This window comes from Chinchilla lanigera, unplaced genomic scaffold (assembly GCF_000276665.1).
Source record: "Chinchilla lanigera isolate Chin_1 unplaced genomic scaffold, ChiLan1.0 scaffold00107, whole genome shotgun sequence".
Classification (NCBI taxonomy): Eukaryota; Metazoa; Chordata; class Mammalia; order Rodentia; family Chinchillidae; genus Chinchilla; species Chinchilla lanigera.
Window position 1 is genome coordinate 5,956,095 of NW_004955508.1, and position 15,464 is coordinate 5,971,558.

At 41.9% G+C, this 15,464-nt stretch overlaps 1 protein-coding gene across 7 annotated transcripts in view; it reads left to right on the top strand.

Annotated features, from left to right (window-relative positions):
* The window catches only part of Nmnat3 (nicotinamide nucleotide adenylyltransferase 3), a 114,494-nt gene that overhangs the window by 46,287 nt on the left and 52,743 nt on the right, over nt 1-15,464 (top strand). For 5 of the 7 annotated variants that reach the window (XM_005407781.2, XM_013506280.1, XM_013506281.1 and 2 more), the window contains one exon: nt 2,637-2,788. In XM_005407781.2, coding sequence (XP_005407838.1) covers nt 2,680-2,788 — 109 coding nt within the window. In that variant the 5' untranslated portion in view covers nt 2,637-2,679. Of the gene's footprint in view, nt 1-2,636; nt 2,789-3,549; nt 3,600-15,464 lie in introns of those variants that run through there. The other 2 variants (XM_013506283.1, XM_013506282.1) reach the window with 2 other exon arrangements.

Consider the following 15,464-nt stretch of genomic DNA (forward strand, 5'->3'; position numbering starts at 1 on the left):
TTCAGTAGGGCTATGGCATGTGACTTACTGGAGATAAATCAGAGATCAGCTGACCCAAGGTAGGTGTCACAGATGCCATCTCAGCAGCCTTCAATACACTCAGCTCCCAGAAAGTTGTAGCCTGAACTCTGTGCCAGCTGCTGCAGATTAACTAATCTAATGCCCAACCCCGTTTTCCTTGACGCTTCTTACTGGACGAGCTTGGAGGCTAAATACCTGCCTGTCCAGCCTCCCTTGCAGCTCTGGCCAGTGAGACAAAAACAAAATCTACAGTGTGGCTTCTGAAACAGTGCTTGTGTTCTGATTCAGAGGGACAGCCAGTCTGGTAGAGCTCCTTGGTCCTTTGGTGTGCAGTGATTGAGGTCTGATGGCTATAGCTGCAGCAATAATCTTGTGACTATGAGGGGAATGTTCAGAGCTTTCAGCCCGTGATGCAGTGCATCAACTGTCTCCTTTTACACTTTGGTTATGTGAGAAACGGATGGACTCTGTCTAAGCCCTGCAGTTATACTTCTGGGACCTAAAGCCAAATGCATCCTGAACTAATACAGAACCGCATAGGCAGTCAATAAATAGCGATTGAAATCATAAATAATGTGATCCTCTGAGCCAAATCTTAACAGATTGGGATGTTCTGGTTGGGGAAAACCAAAATACACACATGGAAGCTCAAAGCGGGAGGCTAGGGGTAGCTCAGGAAGAACGCACTGACAGGTATTCCTTGTCGCTGCTGTATAAAGTAGGAGGCAGTCAGTGACTGGAGACAAGCCTGGAAAATAGAACACAGGGACGGGGTTAAAACTTTTTTTAAACCAGGCATGGTAGTGCACTCTGGAAGGCTAAGGCAGCAGGATCACAAGTTCAAGCCCAGCCTAGGCAACTTAGCAACTGAGTGAGACCCTGTCTCAATATAAAATTTAAAAGCAAAACAAAACCCGGGGCTGAGGACATAGTTCAGTACAATCTTAGGTACAGAGAGACTGAGAATTCTCCCTGTTATCTCCAAAGAGGACAATTACAGCCAGGACCACCCTGGCAACAGGCATGAGAGGGAACGAATGCATTCCCCTATGGGGCACTGTGTTAGTTACCTGTTGCTGTGTGATGAATTACCCCCAATTGTGGCAGCTCAGAACAACGCATTTATGATTTGTGTCTATTATCTCAGCTCATTCCACAGTTTTTGTGGGTCAGGAATCCAGATAGAGTGAACTGTCTCTGCCAGCTCAGTCTCACCCCGCTGTGCCCAGTGCTCACAGGGCTGCTGCCGCACCTGAAAACATGGCCTCGGGAAGATCCGCTTTCACACTGACGCACAGTTGCCGGCCAGTTCAGGCCCTCCTGGCTTTCGCCAGCAAGGCCTCCCTTGGTCCCATGCTCCCCGGCCTCTCCAAGGGCAGCTCACAGCGCGGCAGTTGACTTCATTAGTGTGAGTGAGAGAGAGAGCCAAAGAGGTGAGCCAGACTTTGTGTAGCTTTATCTCCAAGGCAATGTCCCAACATTCTGTGTTCATTCAAAGTAGGTTACTAGGCAAAATCCAAACTGAAGAGAAAAAATTATGAGTGCCAGATGGCGAGGGTCACTGGATACCATCTTAAAGCTGCCCACCACAGACGCACTGCCATCTCCTTCTCCCTTGTCAGGGTCATTTTGCAGATGAGGAAACCAAGGCTCAGAGAAGGGCTGTGACTTGTCCTAGACATCAGAGCCACCAAAGGGCAGAAGTTGGGGTCAGAGCAGCCAATCCCCAGCACAGCTCTTCCCCACTACCTCCAGGGAGCGTGCTGGAGGCAGGAGAGCTTCATGGGGACCGCAACCCAGAGTGAGAGAGGGCTCTGCACCCTGAGTGCTCTGATCCAGGTGAAGGACAGTGGATGAAGTCAGAATAAGGTCTATTCTCCAAATAGTCCTGTAACAGTGTTAACCACTGGATCCTAATCATTGTTGTGTAGTTGTGTAAGAAAATGTCTTTGTTCTTAGGAAACACGTGCTGAAGTATGTAGAAGTAAAGAGGTATCATGTCTACAACTTAGGCTCAACCACTTTAGGGAAAATTACCTGGAGGCATTTATAGTGCGTGTGTGCATGTGTGTGTGTGTGTGTGTGTGTGTGTGTGTGTGTGTGTGTAGGAAGAATGATGGGTGGTTCAGTGTGCCAAGCAAGTGTGGTTAAATGGTAACATTTGGAGAATACAGGTAAAGAGTATATTGTAATTCCCTGTACATACTTTTTGTAACTTTTTATGTGTCTAAAAGTATTGCAAAATGAAAGATTTTTCAAAAGTGAAGTCTACTCCATATAGGTCTAGCATAGATCTATTTGGACCATCAGAGATAACATAATGGGCATCTTGCAGATTCCTTTTGAGCCTGGGCTCTGACAGCTGCTGAGTCCCAGTCCTGGCCCAGAAGGTTTTCAGGTCACCACTTGGGGTTATCAAAAAGATTTGACAAAAGAAGGCACATACCTCAGTACAGCGCTTAGCATAGTCCCTGACCCACAGTGAACTTTCCATCAACACTGTTATTCCTATTACCTCTGCAGTCATCTTCCAAGTAAGGTATGGTGAGTGACCAAGGTGGTTTGGAGACACCATCTCAGAACCAGCTCCCTGACCTGGGTTTTTCTCCCCACAGAGGCAAGGTGGCCACTGCAGGGGATGTGGATGTGCCTGACAAGATGAAGAACCGAATACCTGTGGTGCTTCTGGCCTGCGGCTCCTTCAACCCCATCACCAACATGCACCTGCGTTTGTTCGAGGTGGCCAGAGACCATCTACACCAAACAGGTCAGTCAGGGGCCCCGAGGCCAGCAGACCTGGTGGATGGGCCTCACGGGGCTGTGCTGGCCGCTGTTCTTATCACCAGCAGTAAAACCGTTCGGCTGACTTGTTTCTTGTGAAGCTTGTGGCGTATACTCCCTCCATCATGTGCAGAGGGTTGATGCCCCTTGGCTGTGAGACGTCTGCAAGTCATGTCCCTGGCCATAGATGCCCCTTCTTGTCCACCTCACACTCTCTGTGAAGCCTAAAGGCCATTTGTGGAGCCTGCCTCCGTCAGGCCTGCAGTGCCCCAAGCATTTACCTGCACCGCCAGGTGGGCAGGTAGCACACACCTCTGAACACTCTGCTCCTCCTCAGTGGGTAAGCAAATGTTTGATGATGGTGATTTTGACATTTTCACCTTTCAAAGAATAGATCTCAGACTGTTATAAATTAATAATCTTGTGTATGGAGCATTTACAGTACGTACAGCCTGACTTCCCCAGAAATACTTAATTAGCTAGAAATATATAATCTGAGAATGTTTTATCACCTTCTCTCTGTGTTTCATTATTAAAGGAGCAAAACAGTATTTAGAACCTTATGATTATTTCTAAAGATTATAAGTTATTTATACTGTTTCTTAATGTCAGATATTTATGAAAAATTTTCCCTAGTATGAATTTGTGTACTTTATGTATTCATGAATATATTATATATAATTCAAAAATTTTTTGCCTTTAAGGGCATTGTTTTACATCAGAATCAATTTCTATTTACCTTTATAGAGAAAGAAGTATTTTAATAAATGTAAATCATTTCCTCAGAGAAGTCACATGTAAGTAAGTGTTAGTTTTTTTAAAGGAAATGCATTTGTTTGCAAAACTTTTTAATTATTGAAAAAGTGAATATCTATTCTTAGTAAATAAATAGTTTCTTACTAGAGAATTTTATAATAAATCCAAACAATACAGTTAAAATTGTTCAGTGGATAATAGTAGGTAATATGCCAAAGAAGAAATATAAATAGTCAGTAAACTTGGGGACAGATATCCCACATCAATGGCAATCAATGACAGTGTAAATAAAAATGTAACAGATGCCACCAGGCTATAAACACCATGAGGGCAGCTACTGTAGCTGCCTGAACACCACAGAATCGCTACCATCTGTCACTGCTGGTAGTAAACATCAGTTACAAGAGACAGTAGTGTCAGCCTATGAAACTGGCAGAAATGAAAAACCAGCAGACTTCAGTGCTGCTAGAATAGGGAGGGAGCCAGCCACCCTCACCTACTGGTGGTGATAAGATAAATGATGAAACATTTTTGGAAGGCAGTTTGGTGTTCTGTGACAAAAGGTTTTGAATCTGTAGCCACACTCACAATGAGGAGAAAATCAATCAACAGAAACCAGAGCAGAACTGACACAGGATGACACAGATGTTAGAATCAGCAAAGCAATGAATACTTATAGTTATGCACCATATGTTCCAAAAGTTAAGTAAAGACACAGAAAGCTTAAAAGGGACCCAAATCAAACTTCTAGAGATGTAAACTCTAAAGTGTGACATGAAAAATATACCAGGTATATTGGACAGATTGGACATTACAGAAGAAAAAGTTAGTGAACATGAAGATAAAACAAAGGAACTATCCAAAATGGGGTACAGAGAGAAAAATTTTAAAACAGAAAGAATATCAATGATATGTGATTACCTTAGACAGCTTTATACATGTGTCACTGGAATCCCAATAGGAAAAACAAAAAGAGAGGGGAAATTTTTTTTGAAGAAATAATAACTGAAATCTTTCTGGAATTGATGAAAATGACCCACTGATCCAAGTAGCTCAGTAAACCAAGACCACAAAAAGCACAAAGGAAACAACACCAAGGCATGTGATAATCACATTTCCCAAAACCTACACTAAGGCAGACTCTTAAAACCAACCACCAAAAACAAATGTAAGGATGACAGCAGATTTCTATCCCTACCTTCACCAAAAGAGAACTTGGTGAAATAACATCTTCAAGGAGCTGAAAGAAAAACTGCCGACCTAGAAATCTATTGATAAAATACTTCCTATGGAGTAAAATACCTTCTCTTCAGTAAAACAAAGTCATTCGAAAACAAAAGCAAAGAAAATACAGGGTAATTTTAAAATGTGCAGTTTGATTATGTTTGAATTATGAAATTTTCTTCAGATATGATAAGCCATGGCATTCCGGTTGTGCAACATTAAAAAAAAGCAAAAATATTTTTACATCAACAAGAGCTGAAGAAACTCATCATCGTTAACTTTCACTCAAAGAACAAAAAAAGTAAATTCTTTCAGGCAGAAGAAAAATGATGCCAAATAGAAATTTGGATCCACACAAGGGAATTGCGAGCACTGGAAATGGTAACCACATGGGGTGTAATAGAGTATTATAGAAGCTTTTTCCTTATTATTTAAATTTATTTAAAAGGTAATTGACAGCTTAAGTAAGAATTATACTGTGGGGTTGTACGATCTATGGAAGTAAAATACATAAAAGAATAGCATATGGGCTGGGAGGGTAAATGGAACTATACTATATGTAAATGGTATAATATCACTTGAAGATGAACACTGATAAATTAAAGATATATATTATAAACCCTAAAATAACAAAGCAAACAGTTACAGTTAACAAGCACATAAGGGAAATAAAATAGGTTGAGAATATACTCAGTTAATTTAAAAGAAGGAGATAACAAAAAATAGATGTGACAGTTGGAAAGCAAATAAGATGAGAGGCTTAATCCTGTTGATAATCAAATTAAATACTGAGTCTGATGAATTCCAGTAAATGGAGGATTGGCAGACTGGATGACATGAGCAAGACCTGGCCATGCACAGCATCTCCAGGTCTGCTGGGAATATGTTCCAAGGCTGCCTGAAACCACAGGGAGAACCAGACTCTCTGTACTGTGTTTTCCTATACATATGCACCTATGATAAAAATGAATTTATAAACTAGGCCTAGTGAAATATTTACAGCAACTCCTGAAAAGTGAAACAATTATAACAATATATTATAACAAAAGTTATTTATGAATTGTTTCTCTCGTGAATTTTCCACTTAACATTTTCAGTTCACAGTTGACCTCAGGTAACTGAACTGTGGAAAGAAAAATTGCAGATGAGGAGGGACTGTGTATGAGAAGCATGCTTTAAATATAAAAACACAAATATATTAAAGGAAAAGGATAGAAAATCCATGCTTGATAATACTGATTAAAAGAATGCTGGAGTGGCTCATGAGATAAAGTAGATTTGGAGGAAAGAACTTTCCCAGGGATAAGAAGGTCATTTCATAATCATAAACTTATGAATCTAGATTCAGAAATCTTGAATGAAATATTTCAAAACTAATCCAACAATGCATATAAAGGTAATATTTCATCATCAGGTAAGATCATCTTAGAGATCCAGGGTAGCTTAACACTGAAAAATTAATCATATAATTCAAATTTAACAAACTAAAACAGAAAAACCACTATAGTTATCTCAGTAGACATGGGAAAGACATTATCAAAAGCTAACATATGGGGCTGGCGTTATAGCTCAGTGGCACAAGCACTTGTCCAGCAAGCGCAAGGTTGTAAGTTTGATTCCCAGTACCAAAAAAAAAAAAAGCTAACTTATATCTATAAGGGAAAAAAAAAAAATGCAGCAAGATAGCAATAGGAAAAAAACCTCTTTAACACATGAAAAATCTTACTAATTTTGAAAGACTTCATACTTTATTTTCTAAGACGAGAAGCAAAATAAGAATGTTTGCCCTGGGCATGGTGGCCACTCCTATAATCCCAGCACTCGGGAGGGCAAGGCAGGAGGATCACCATGAGTTCCAGGCCAGTCTGTACCACGTAGTGATCCAGCCAACCTGAAGTACAGAGTGAGACCTTGTTTACCCTTATTATTTTTGTTCAGCATTGTTTTCGAAGTTCTAGCCAAAACAATATGACAAGAAAAAAGAAATAAAAGCCATCAGATTGCATGGAAAAATGAAATTCCACTTGCAGATGAAATAATAATCTGTAGAGAAAATTCACAGCAATCTTTTTTTAAAGCTTCTAGAATTAATAGGCATGAGCTGGATACACAATATGTAAAAATCAATTGTATTTCTACATACTAGCAACAGTGTTATAAAGGGAAATTTTAAACAATGCCATTAAATAGCATTTAAAAAGAAATAACGTAGGGATAAATCTGACAGAGATGTTCAGGACCCTACAATAAAAACTCTGAAACATTGTTGAGAGAAATTAAAAGCATCCTAATTAAAATGGAGAGATACACTTTATTATATCTGGGTAGGAAGATGCAGCAAGGTTAAGATTTCCTTTCTCTCCAAATATATTGTCAGAGTCAATATAATTGAATCCCAGTTAGTTTTTGGTAAAGATTGATAAGCTATTTCTTAGAAATGAGTAAGACTAGAATAGCTGAAATAACTTTGGAAAAGCACAATGTTGAGGGTTAACACTGAGTTCAAAACTAATTATAAAGCTACCACACTCATGACAGTGTTGCATTAGTGTAAAGATAAATAGACTAATGGAACAGAATAGAAAGTACCAAATTAGACCCTCACTTACACAGGCAACTAATTTTTGACAAAGATGCAAAGCCAACACAGTGGAGAAAAAACAGCCTTTCTATCAAATGGCACTGGAATAACTGGATATTAATATGCAAAAAAATTTCAGTCCACAGATAAAATGACATCATATGTAATAATTAACTCAAAACAGATCATAAACTTTAATGTAAATCCTAACAGTATAAAACTTCTAGAAAAAAATAGAAGAAAATGTGATCTTAAGATTTCTTAGATAAAGACCAAAAGTGTGATCCATAAGGTAAAACAATTGATAAACTGGATTTCATCAAAATTAAATGACGCTCTTTAAAGACAGAGTTAAGAGAATGAAAAGACAAACCACAGTCTGGAAGAAAAGATTTTCAAAGCATAGATTTGATAAAGGACTGGTGCCTAGAATATTAAGGGATCTCTCAACTCAGTAATAAAAAGGAATAACCCAATAAAAAGTGGGCCAAATACTTGGATAAACTTTTCACCAGTGAAGATATATGAATACTGTGCACATAAAAATACAGTCAATAGCATAAGGGAAATATAAGTTAAGATCACAGGGTGGTACTATTGTACCTGCTAAAGCCTGGCCATACTGAGTGTAGCTAAGGACATGGGGTAGTTGGAATCCTCATACACTACTTATGGGAATGTAGATGGTACAGTGGCTGTAGAAAGCAGTTTTGTGGTTTCTTAAAAAGTAACTGTACACCTACTATGTGATTCAGCCATTCCATTTCCAGGTGCATGCATAAGAGAAATGAAAGAATTGTGTTCATGCAAAAACTTGTGTGTATGAGTGGTTGCAGCAGTTTTAACTATAATAACCCCAAACTGGAAACACACCAACCTATGAGTAGGTAAGACTGTGATTCATCCGAACAGTAGACCTGTATGCAACAAGGAAAAGGGATGAACCAACGACAGAGATGCATCAAAATCATTGTGCTGAGTGAAAGAAGTCAGACCAAAAGGATATATGTATTCCGTTTATATAAAGATGTAGAAAATACAAGTTAATCTACAGTGACAGTAACGGATTAGGGGTTGGACTCACAGGACTGGTATAGTGCAGGGGGTAAAGGGAACCTTTGGAAGTGACAGATGTGTTTGTTATCTTGGTTCTCTTGTTGCTTTCAAATATAAAAACATAAATAGGTTAAAGGAAGTGAGTCAACTATGTCAAAATAGTATCAAATTATACCCTTTAGTATGTGCAGTTTATTATATATGAATTATACATCAATTTAAAAATATCAAACATAGGGGCTGAGGATTTAGCTCAGTGGCACAAGTGCCTGCCTGGCAAGCGCAAGGTTGTGAGTTCAATTCCTGGTATTGGAAAAAGACCAAAACCAAAAATAAAATAAAATTAAAATTAAAATATCAGACATAAAAACAAACAGTTCTACAAGGGTGCTGCATTTATATATAAAATGTAATAAATTCTTTAGGACAAGTAACCAATAAAATAAATATCAAATAAATTAGCAAATAAATACCATGAAAGAAAAAGGAATTGGAAATTATAATTCATTGAGTCAAAAGACATAAAACAAATATTATATATAGTCTTATCTGAATACTTATTCAAACAAATAGACTATAAAACAATATTCATTAGGGAGTTGGAGATCCAAGCCCAACTACATACTATATAGCATTTAAAAATTAATTAATTTTAAATGAATAATGTTATTGATGTGGGGTTAAAATCTGCCCTTGTCTCTTAAGAAAAATCATTTGTACCCTTTATCCATCCATTGATCAACTGATCGATCGATCTGTTGACTCCTGGCCAACCTGGACTCATCCAAAGCCCCTTGACTTGTGTATACTGTCTTTGTTGTGGGGTTTGTTGGGGTGGGGAAGGGCCTGTGCTCTCCTTCATAGAGTATGCTGCTTTGCAGACAGCGTTAGTGCTTTGTATCAGGGATTTAGATACTCATGTTGTGCCTACAGGGTCTCCTTTATTCAGCTTCACTGAAGGCTTTGGGGTGGCCCACGGGGGTTTCAGAGGATTCCTGGTTTCCAAAGGTCCTGGTAACCACAGAATGCAAAGATACTTGGGGCATGGATGCATTATATACTTATATCCCATATGATTTCCCTCACTTGGGAAATTAATAGAAGGGTCTTGGTCAGCTATGACCTCAGCTACCCTCTTGCTTTTATCGTCAGCCCTTCTTCCATGCAAAATACTTGGTCACTTTTAGAAGCCCAAGAGGGATGCCTCCTTGCCTGTGTCTCAGGGTTCCATATCAAGTTGCCACCTTTTGGTGTCCCACAGACACTTAGCCCGCCTTCTCCAGGCCAGGCACAGTGGCTGGAAATAAGAGCTGATAAAGTTGCAACCCCTGCCCCAAAGGAGTACACAGCAGAGATGGAAGGGACTGATGGCTGCAAGGGATTATGGCCCTAGGTGCAGAGGAGGGACATCTCCCATCTGACAGGGTCGCTGGAGGAGGCGACAACTGATGCTTGAAAAACGTAGAAGCCTTCGTTTAGAGGCACAGTTTGATGGGCACTCTGGGCAGAGAAAGCACAGTAGGGAAAACCTGTAGATGCAGAAGTTGACACTGCAGGACATGTGAGAGCTGAGGCTGGTGGGGTATGGAGGACCCAGACCACAGAAAGGGAGACTTTCTTGCCGTCATGAAGGCATGTGGTAAAAAAAAACAAAAAAAAAAAAAACGAAGGTACGTGGTATCAATTCCCTTTCTCTGTCGTCAGGCCTCATCCCTCCTGGCCACAATCCTGGATGCTGGCCATAATCCTGGACGCTGGCCACAACCTCCTAGAGCCAGCAGGTCTGTGCGCGGAGCCCTAACCTAACCTCGTCTCTCCCGGACAAACACGTAACCCGTGCCTTTGCTCTCCGTCTGACTCAGCTCAGGATTAAGGCTGAATGAAAGGACGGTTGACATCCTTTCTTCATGAAGAAAACTAAATCTCCCTTCTGTTGGTGTGTTCACTAAAACAACCCACAATTTTAATTAGATATCACATGCATATAAAATGAATTTAAAAGCCACATCAAATTGTACAGTATCTCTAGGTGGAAATTAATGGTGTCTTCCTGCTTTGCTGCACTAGCTCTGATTCTCTTTTTGCTTAAAACTCTTTCCCTTTTCACAAGTAACCCTCTTTAAAACTGCAACTGCTTTTCCTTCCTTTATTTTTTTTTTCTTTTTTCCCTTACACAAGAACAAAACCTTGAAAACTGACAGAGGCGCCATATCAAAACTTTTTACTACCTTGAATCCTATAATAGCACCCGCCTCTTGTAAGGAAAAATGCATACAATGAAAAGAAAAGTACATATGTCAGTTTTCACTCTTAATAATCCACTGCCAAAGGTGTATGTGCTCAAGGGATAAAGTGTTGCATGCAGCTATTTTTTTTTCACACTTCTTTCCTTGAAAGAATGTTTGGGAATAAGACAGGGGCCGATACAAGGGAGTAGTACCTGTGGGTTGTCTGAACTTTCTGGTGTGGTCCTTTAATCATAGGCACACCCTTCCCTGCAGCTTTTAGAGAAGATTCTCCAATACTTGAGAGATGAATTTGTGTAGTGAATACTGGTGGTTCTTAAAAGTTCATTTGGGATTTTTGTTTTTGTTTTACTGATTTTTGACAGAAATGATTCTGCCCAACATATGACTAGTTAATAACTTCAGACACCCCTAAAGCATTCATTGAATATACTTAGAATTCAAGCCTGCATTTCTCTTAAGATGCTGAATGTATTCCCAGGTGTACATGGTTGTTTCCCAACATGAAGTCATAAACTTACGAATGGAGGCTGAATTAAATTTAAACTCTGTTTTCCGCTATTTAGATGGTTTGTTATTTCTGATCAATATAATTCGGCCATTGGCATGTATTTCAACAACAACCCATTTGTATTCCTTTCTTCAATTCAAATTTTGTCAGCTTAACTAATACTCATTCATTTGACAGCTAGTTAGCACCTATTCATTTTATGCATGTGTCATGTGTTTCTACCATCCTTCCTGTTCGCCAGTTGGTGTTCTACGTGCACTTAATCTTCATAACAACCTCACAAGGTGGGTATTTCCACAGATGAGGACCATGAGATGTAGGTAAGTTGAGGGTGTAGATAAAATGAAGAGGATGAGATGTAGATAAATTTACTCCATTTTACAGATGAGGAGGCTAAGGCCGAGGCTCAGGGCGATGGAATCAGTAACTTGGCTGAGCTCATCCAGGAAGTGGCAGAGCCGGTCTCCTTCATTGGCTGTCCCCATAACCAATGCCGTGTTATCCCCATTCTCTCAACACATGTCTTGTGTGGTGTGTCTGTCTGTCTGAATGCTGTACTAGATGCTAGGACCCATGAGAGCAGAAGTAGCCCCTATGATTCCTGGGAAACAATTGCTAATCAAATCCCAGAGAAGTCAGAATTACCAAGGTGACATATGCTTCTAAAGGGACATCCCCAAGCTATCAGTGTAGACAGTGTCCCAGTCCAGGGAAGGCCTTTCTGAGAGTGTCAAAGGCTGAGTTGGGGAGAATTATGAGACACTTCTTAGGGTAAATGTGAGGTTGGCTGGCGTCAAGGGAAAGTGCAATCTGGGCATAGGAGGTTCCTGTGCAAAGGTCCTGTGGCAGTGGAGAACTTGACCATCAAGGAATGAACATGTCATAATGACTAAGGAGAAAAGGACATGTTGTAACAGTGAAGGGAGAGGGGAAGGGGAAGGCATGAGAGCCCTGCAGGCAACATGTAAGGAATTTGGTATCTTCATCCTTAGAGCTGTGAGAAGATGAGAATGATTTGCATTTCCCCTTCTCTGTTGTGCTTATGAGAATGCATACACTGGAGAGTGGGTGATGAGGAGCCAGTTAGGAGGTAGTTGGAGCAATGTTTTTTTACATATGAGTGATGACAGCAACAAAGAAAGGTGGAGAGTAAAAGGCAGTTAGAAGGCAAAATTGATCTTGTGATGCATTGAATCTGAGAGACAGATTGTCCGCTAGAAAAAGAGAGTCCCAGAGGAGGGCCGGGCTTGGGAAAAGGGCGATTTCCTCTTTAGACACGTTGTTTGTAGCACTGGAGAAAGAGCTTTGCAAGTGACCTGTGGGTAACAAATGAGGATGTCCACAGGGGTGAATAGGGGAGAGGAAGAGAGAGACAGAGACAGAGAGAATGCGAGCGGGAGAATGAATGGGAATGCACTAGCTGTAGGGGGAGGTGAGGAACCCCAGCATGCGGCAACCACACAAAGGAGGAGGAGCTTGCAAAGAAGCCCAGAGAGACCCAAGAGATGGGAAGAGCCACAGCAGTTGCTGCCACAGGAGACAGTAAGCACATAGGTCCCCAAAGTTTAGTGTTAGACTTCAGTGTCCGTGTTAGATGAAGGTGAAAATATCATCTCTGTGGGGATCAACGTGGAGCTAGTGGTAATGTCTGGTGTGGCCCCTGTCTGGCAGGACAGGATGGGAATCTGAGCCCAAGGGGATGTGTAAAGGATCTTTGGGGGCTCTAGGATGCAGACAGGCAACTGTTAGAGGTTAAGGTGTCAGCTGGCTTGTCCATTTGGACTTGGAAATTGTCCTGGGTAGTGGCTGGACTAGGGGTGGAGAGGAACATGATGCGTCAGATTCCAAGGCTTTATAGATTGGCAGAGGAGCCCCTGGTGAAGACAGAGCAGATGTAAGGGCTGTGCCATTATGGATGGCAGAGTCAGGGCAGGGGAGTGAGAGCCCTCTGAGAAAAGAGCCTGGCATGGATAAAGTTGTAAGCGGACATATTTAACCCAGAGGAAGGCACTTCTCATCCTCAAATACGCTGAATCTGGGGACAAAGGGAGACTGGAACAAAGGGAGAATCTGGAATGGAAAGAAACCCTTTCAGCACAGAATAACAGGAATGCTCAGGGGAACATCACATCCACCAGTGATTAAAGGAGCTCATGCGCAAAGATGGTTCAGTAGTCGGCAAGTAGTGTTTTTCCTACATTTACATGAAGGGAAACTGAGACTTGGGGAAGTCATCGCCTACATTGCTAATACTGGAGTAGTGGGGCCTGAACTCAAGTTTCCAGCTCCAAGACCAGTGTCCCTTTCTGTCCTGTGCTACCCAGAGGCAACTGCCAGCTTGTGTGAGTCCTTCTGAGTGTGCAGATTCTAGGCTCAGGTTGGGAAGGCAGAGAGCCTGCGTGGCCTGACAGGATGTAGGGAAATGGTGGACTTGATCTGAGTCTCAAGTGCCAGGTGAGGAGGTGGAAGCACAGCAAGGAGGGCTCACTGAGAGTCTTCAACTGGGTGGCCCACCGGATACGCACTAGGTGGTATCTTGGCCATGGGAAGAACCTTGACACAGGAATCCCCAGCCACTGGAAAAGCAAGGCTACAGTCATACAACCTGAACCTAGACAGCCTTGACCCACTCACTCCTGAGTCTGAGCGTCTGGCCCTCACTACGAGTGGGAGCAGGGCTCACCACTGGAAGCCAGTTGTGCAGGCTGGGGTATCTCTACCTGCCTAGGCCTTGGCCCAGTGGCACTCCGCACCTTGCTACCAAGGTGACCGTATGAAGCCTTGTCAAATGCCTGGATAAGGTTTTGCAATCATGGCTGTTACTTACCTGCTCATCCGGAGGCTACCAGGTGGTAGGAAGAATAGGGATAGGACTTCTTCCTAGAGAACACTTGTTAGCTGAGCAGTTTTCACTTTCTCCAAGCGCTCAAAGCCAGTCTCAGATTCAGTTCTTTAATCTGGCTCTCTGGTTCAAATTCAGAGTTCCAAACCGGGTCTCCAGGATTTGTTCTTTGTGCTTCTTCTATGACTGACTCAACAGATGGTTCTGGAAGAAAAAGCACCGGTTCTCCAGGCTCATGGAGCAGATGTGGGCACAGATCTGCAGTCAGCCAGTTGTGCGTCTTGTCCTAGACAGGATGCAGGAGGCCTGTGCCCGGCAGCCTGCCAGCATGCAGACCCCACAGCAACCTGGCGTCCTACCCAGCCAAGCTCAGCTCTGACTTAGTTACTCTGGATTTGTTATGGTTTATGTCTAGATGTCCCCCCAAAACCTCATGAGGTCACAGTTGGGGTGTTTTGAAGGTGGCTGGATCTGGAGCTAGGAACAAGGGTGTGTGATTAATAAATTAGTTCACTGATTGGCTTGGCATAGCTCTGGGAGGATTAAGAGTGCCCTCCTGGGTGTGAGTGCTATCCAGCCTCAGGGTGGGTAGGTTGGATAAGATATAAGGGAAGGAAGAGGGTAGTTGCTTGTTGTCTGTCATTTGCATGATGCCTGCTGCCTTCTGCTTGCCCTGCTTTGCCATGGACTCTCTTCTCTGTGGTGCCACCCTGCCTTGGAGCCAGCTGACTACACCCTGAACTCTGTGAGCTGTAAACCAAATAAACCTTTCTTTGGGGGTCGGGTATTTTGTCTCAGCAATGAGAAAAGTAACCAAGACCTAGACTTTGGATTCTCCTGTTTCTGCTTGCCTTTAGATGCCGAAATTCAGTAATGCAAAGTTAAGATGAGACATCATCGTTCCCCTTCCTGTGATCAAAGAGGTCACCAGATTTATGTCAGCCTCAGTGTCAGGCACACTCCCTAGCTGCATGACTGAGTAACTCACTGAGTAACTCACCTCTCAGTCCTGTCTTCCCTCAACTGTCACGTGGGTATAATATCACTAGCCTTCAGGGTTATTTATTTTAAGACTTAACTGAGATGGTGTACATCAAGTGTCCACACACTCTGTCCAGTAAATGCGTGGTCTCCTCTTGGATCCTGCTTGGCCCGACTCACTGTGGGCATAAAGCATCTCTCTGTCCCATTGGCCCTGACCAGATGGGTTAGCATAATACTCTCATATCTATGCATGGAGGTGAGAAAACCACAGAAGAGTTCTTCTATTTTCTTTTAGCCGTTTCTTGATACTTTATGAGGTTATTTCCTAACGATCTTGCCCCACATGCTTGTGGCATCCCAGATTAAATTGCATCATAAAGATAACAGCCCAGACCAAAGCCTTGTCCTTTTTTCTTTTCCCCTTTGGACAACCTTGAGGAGGGAAAAGGTATTTTATGGCTC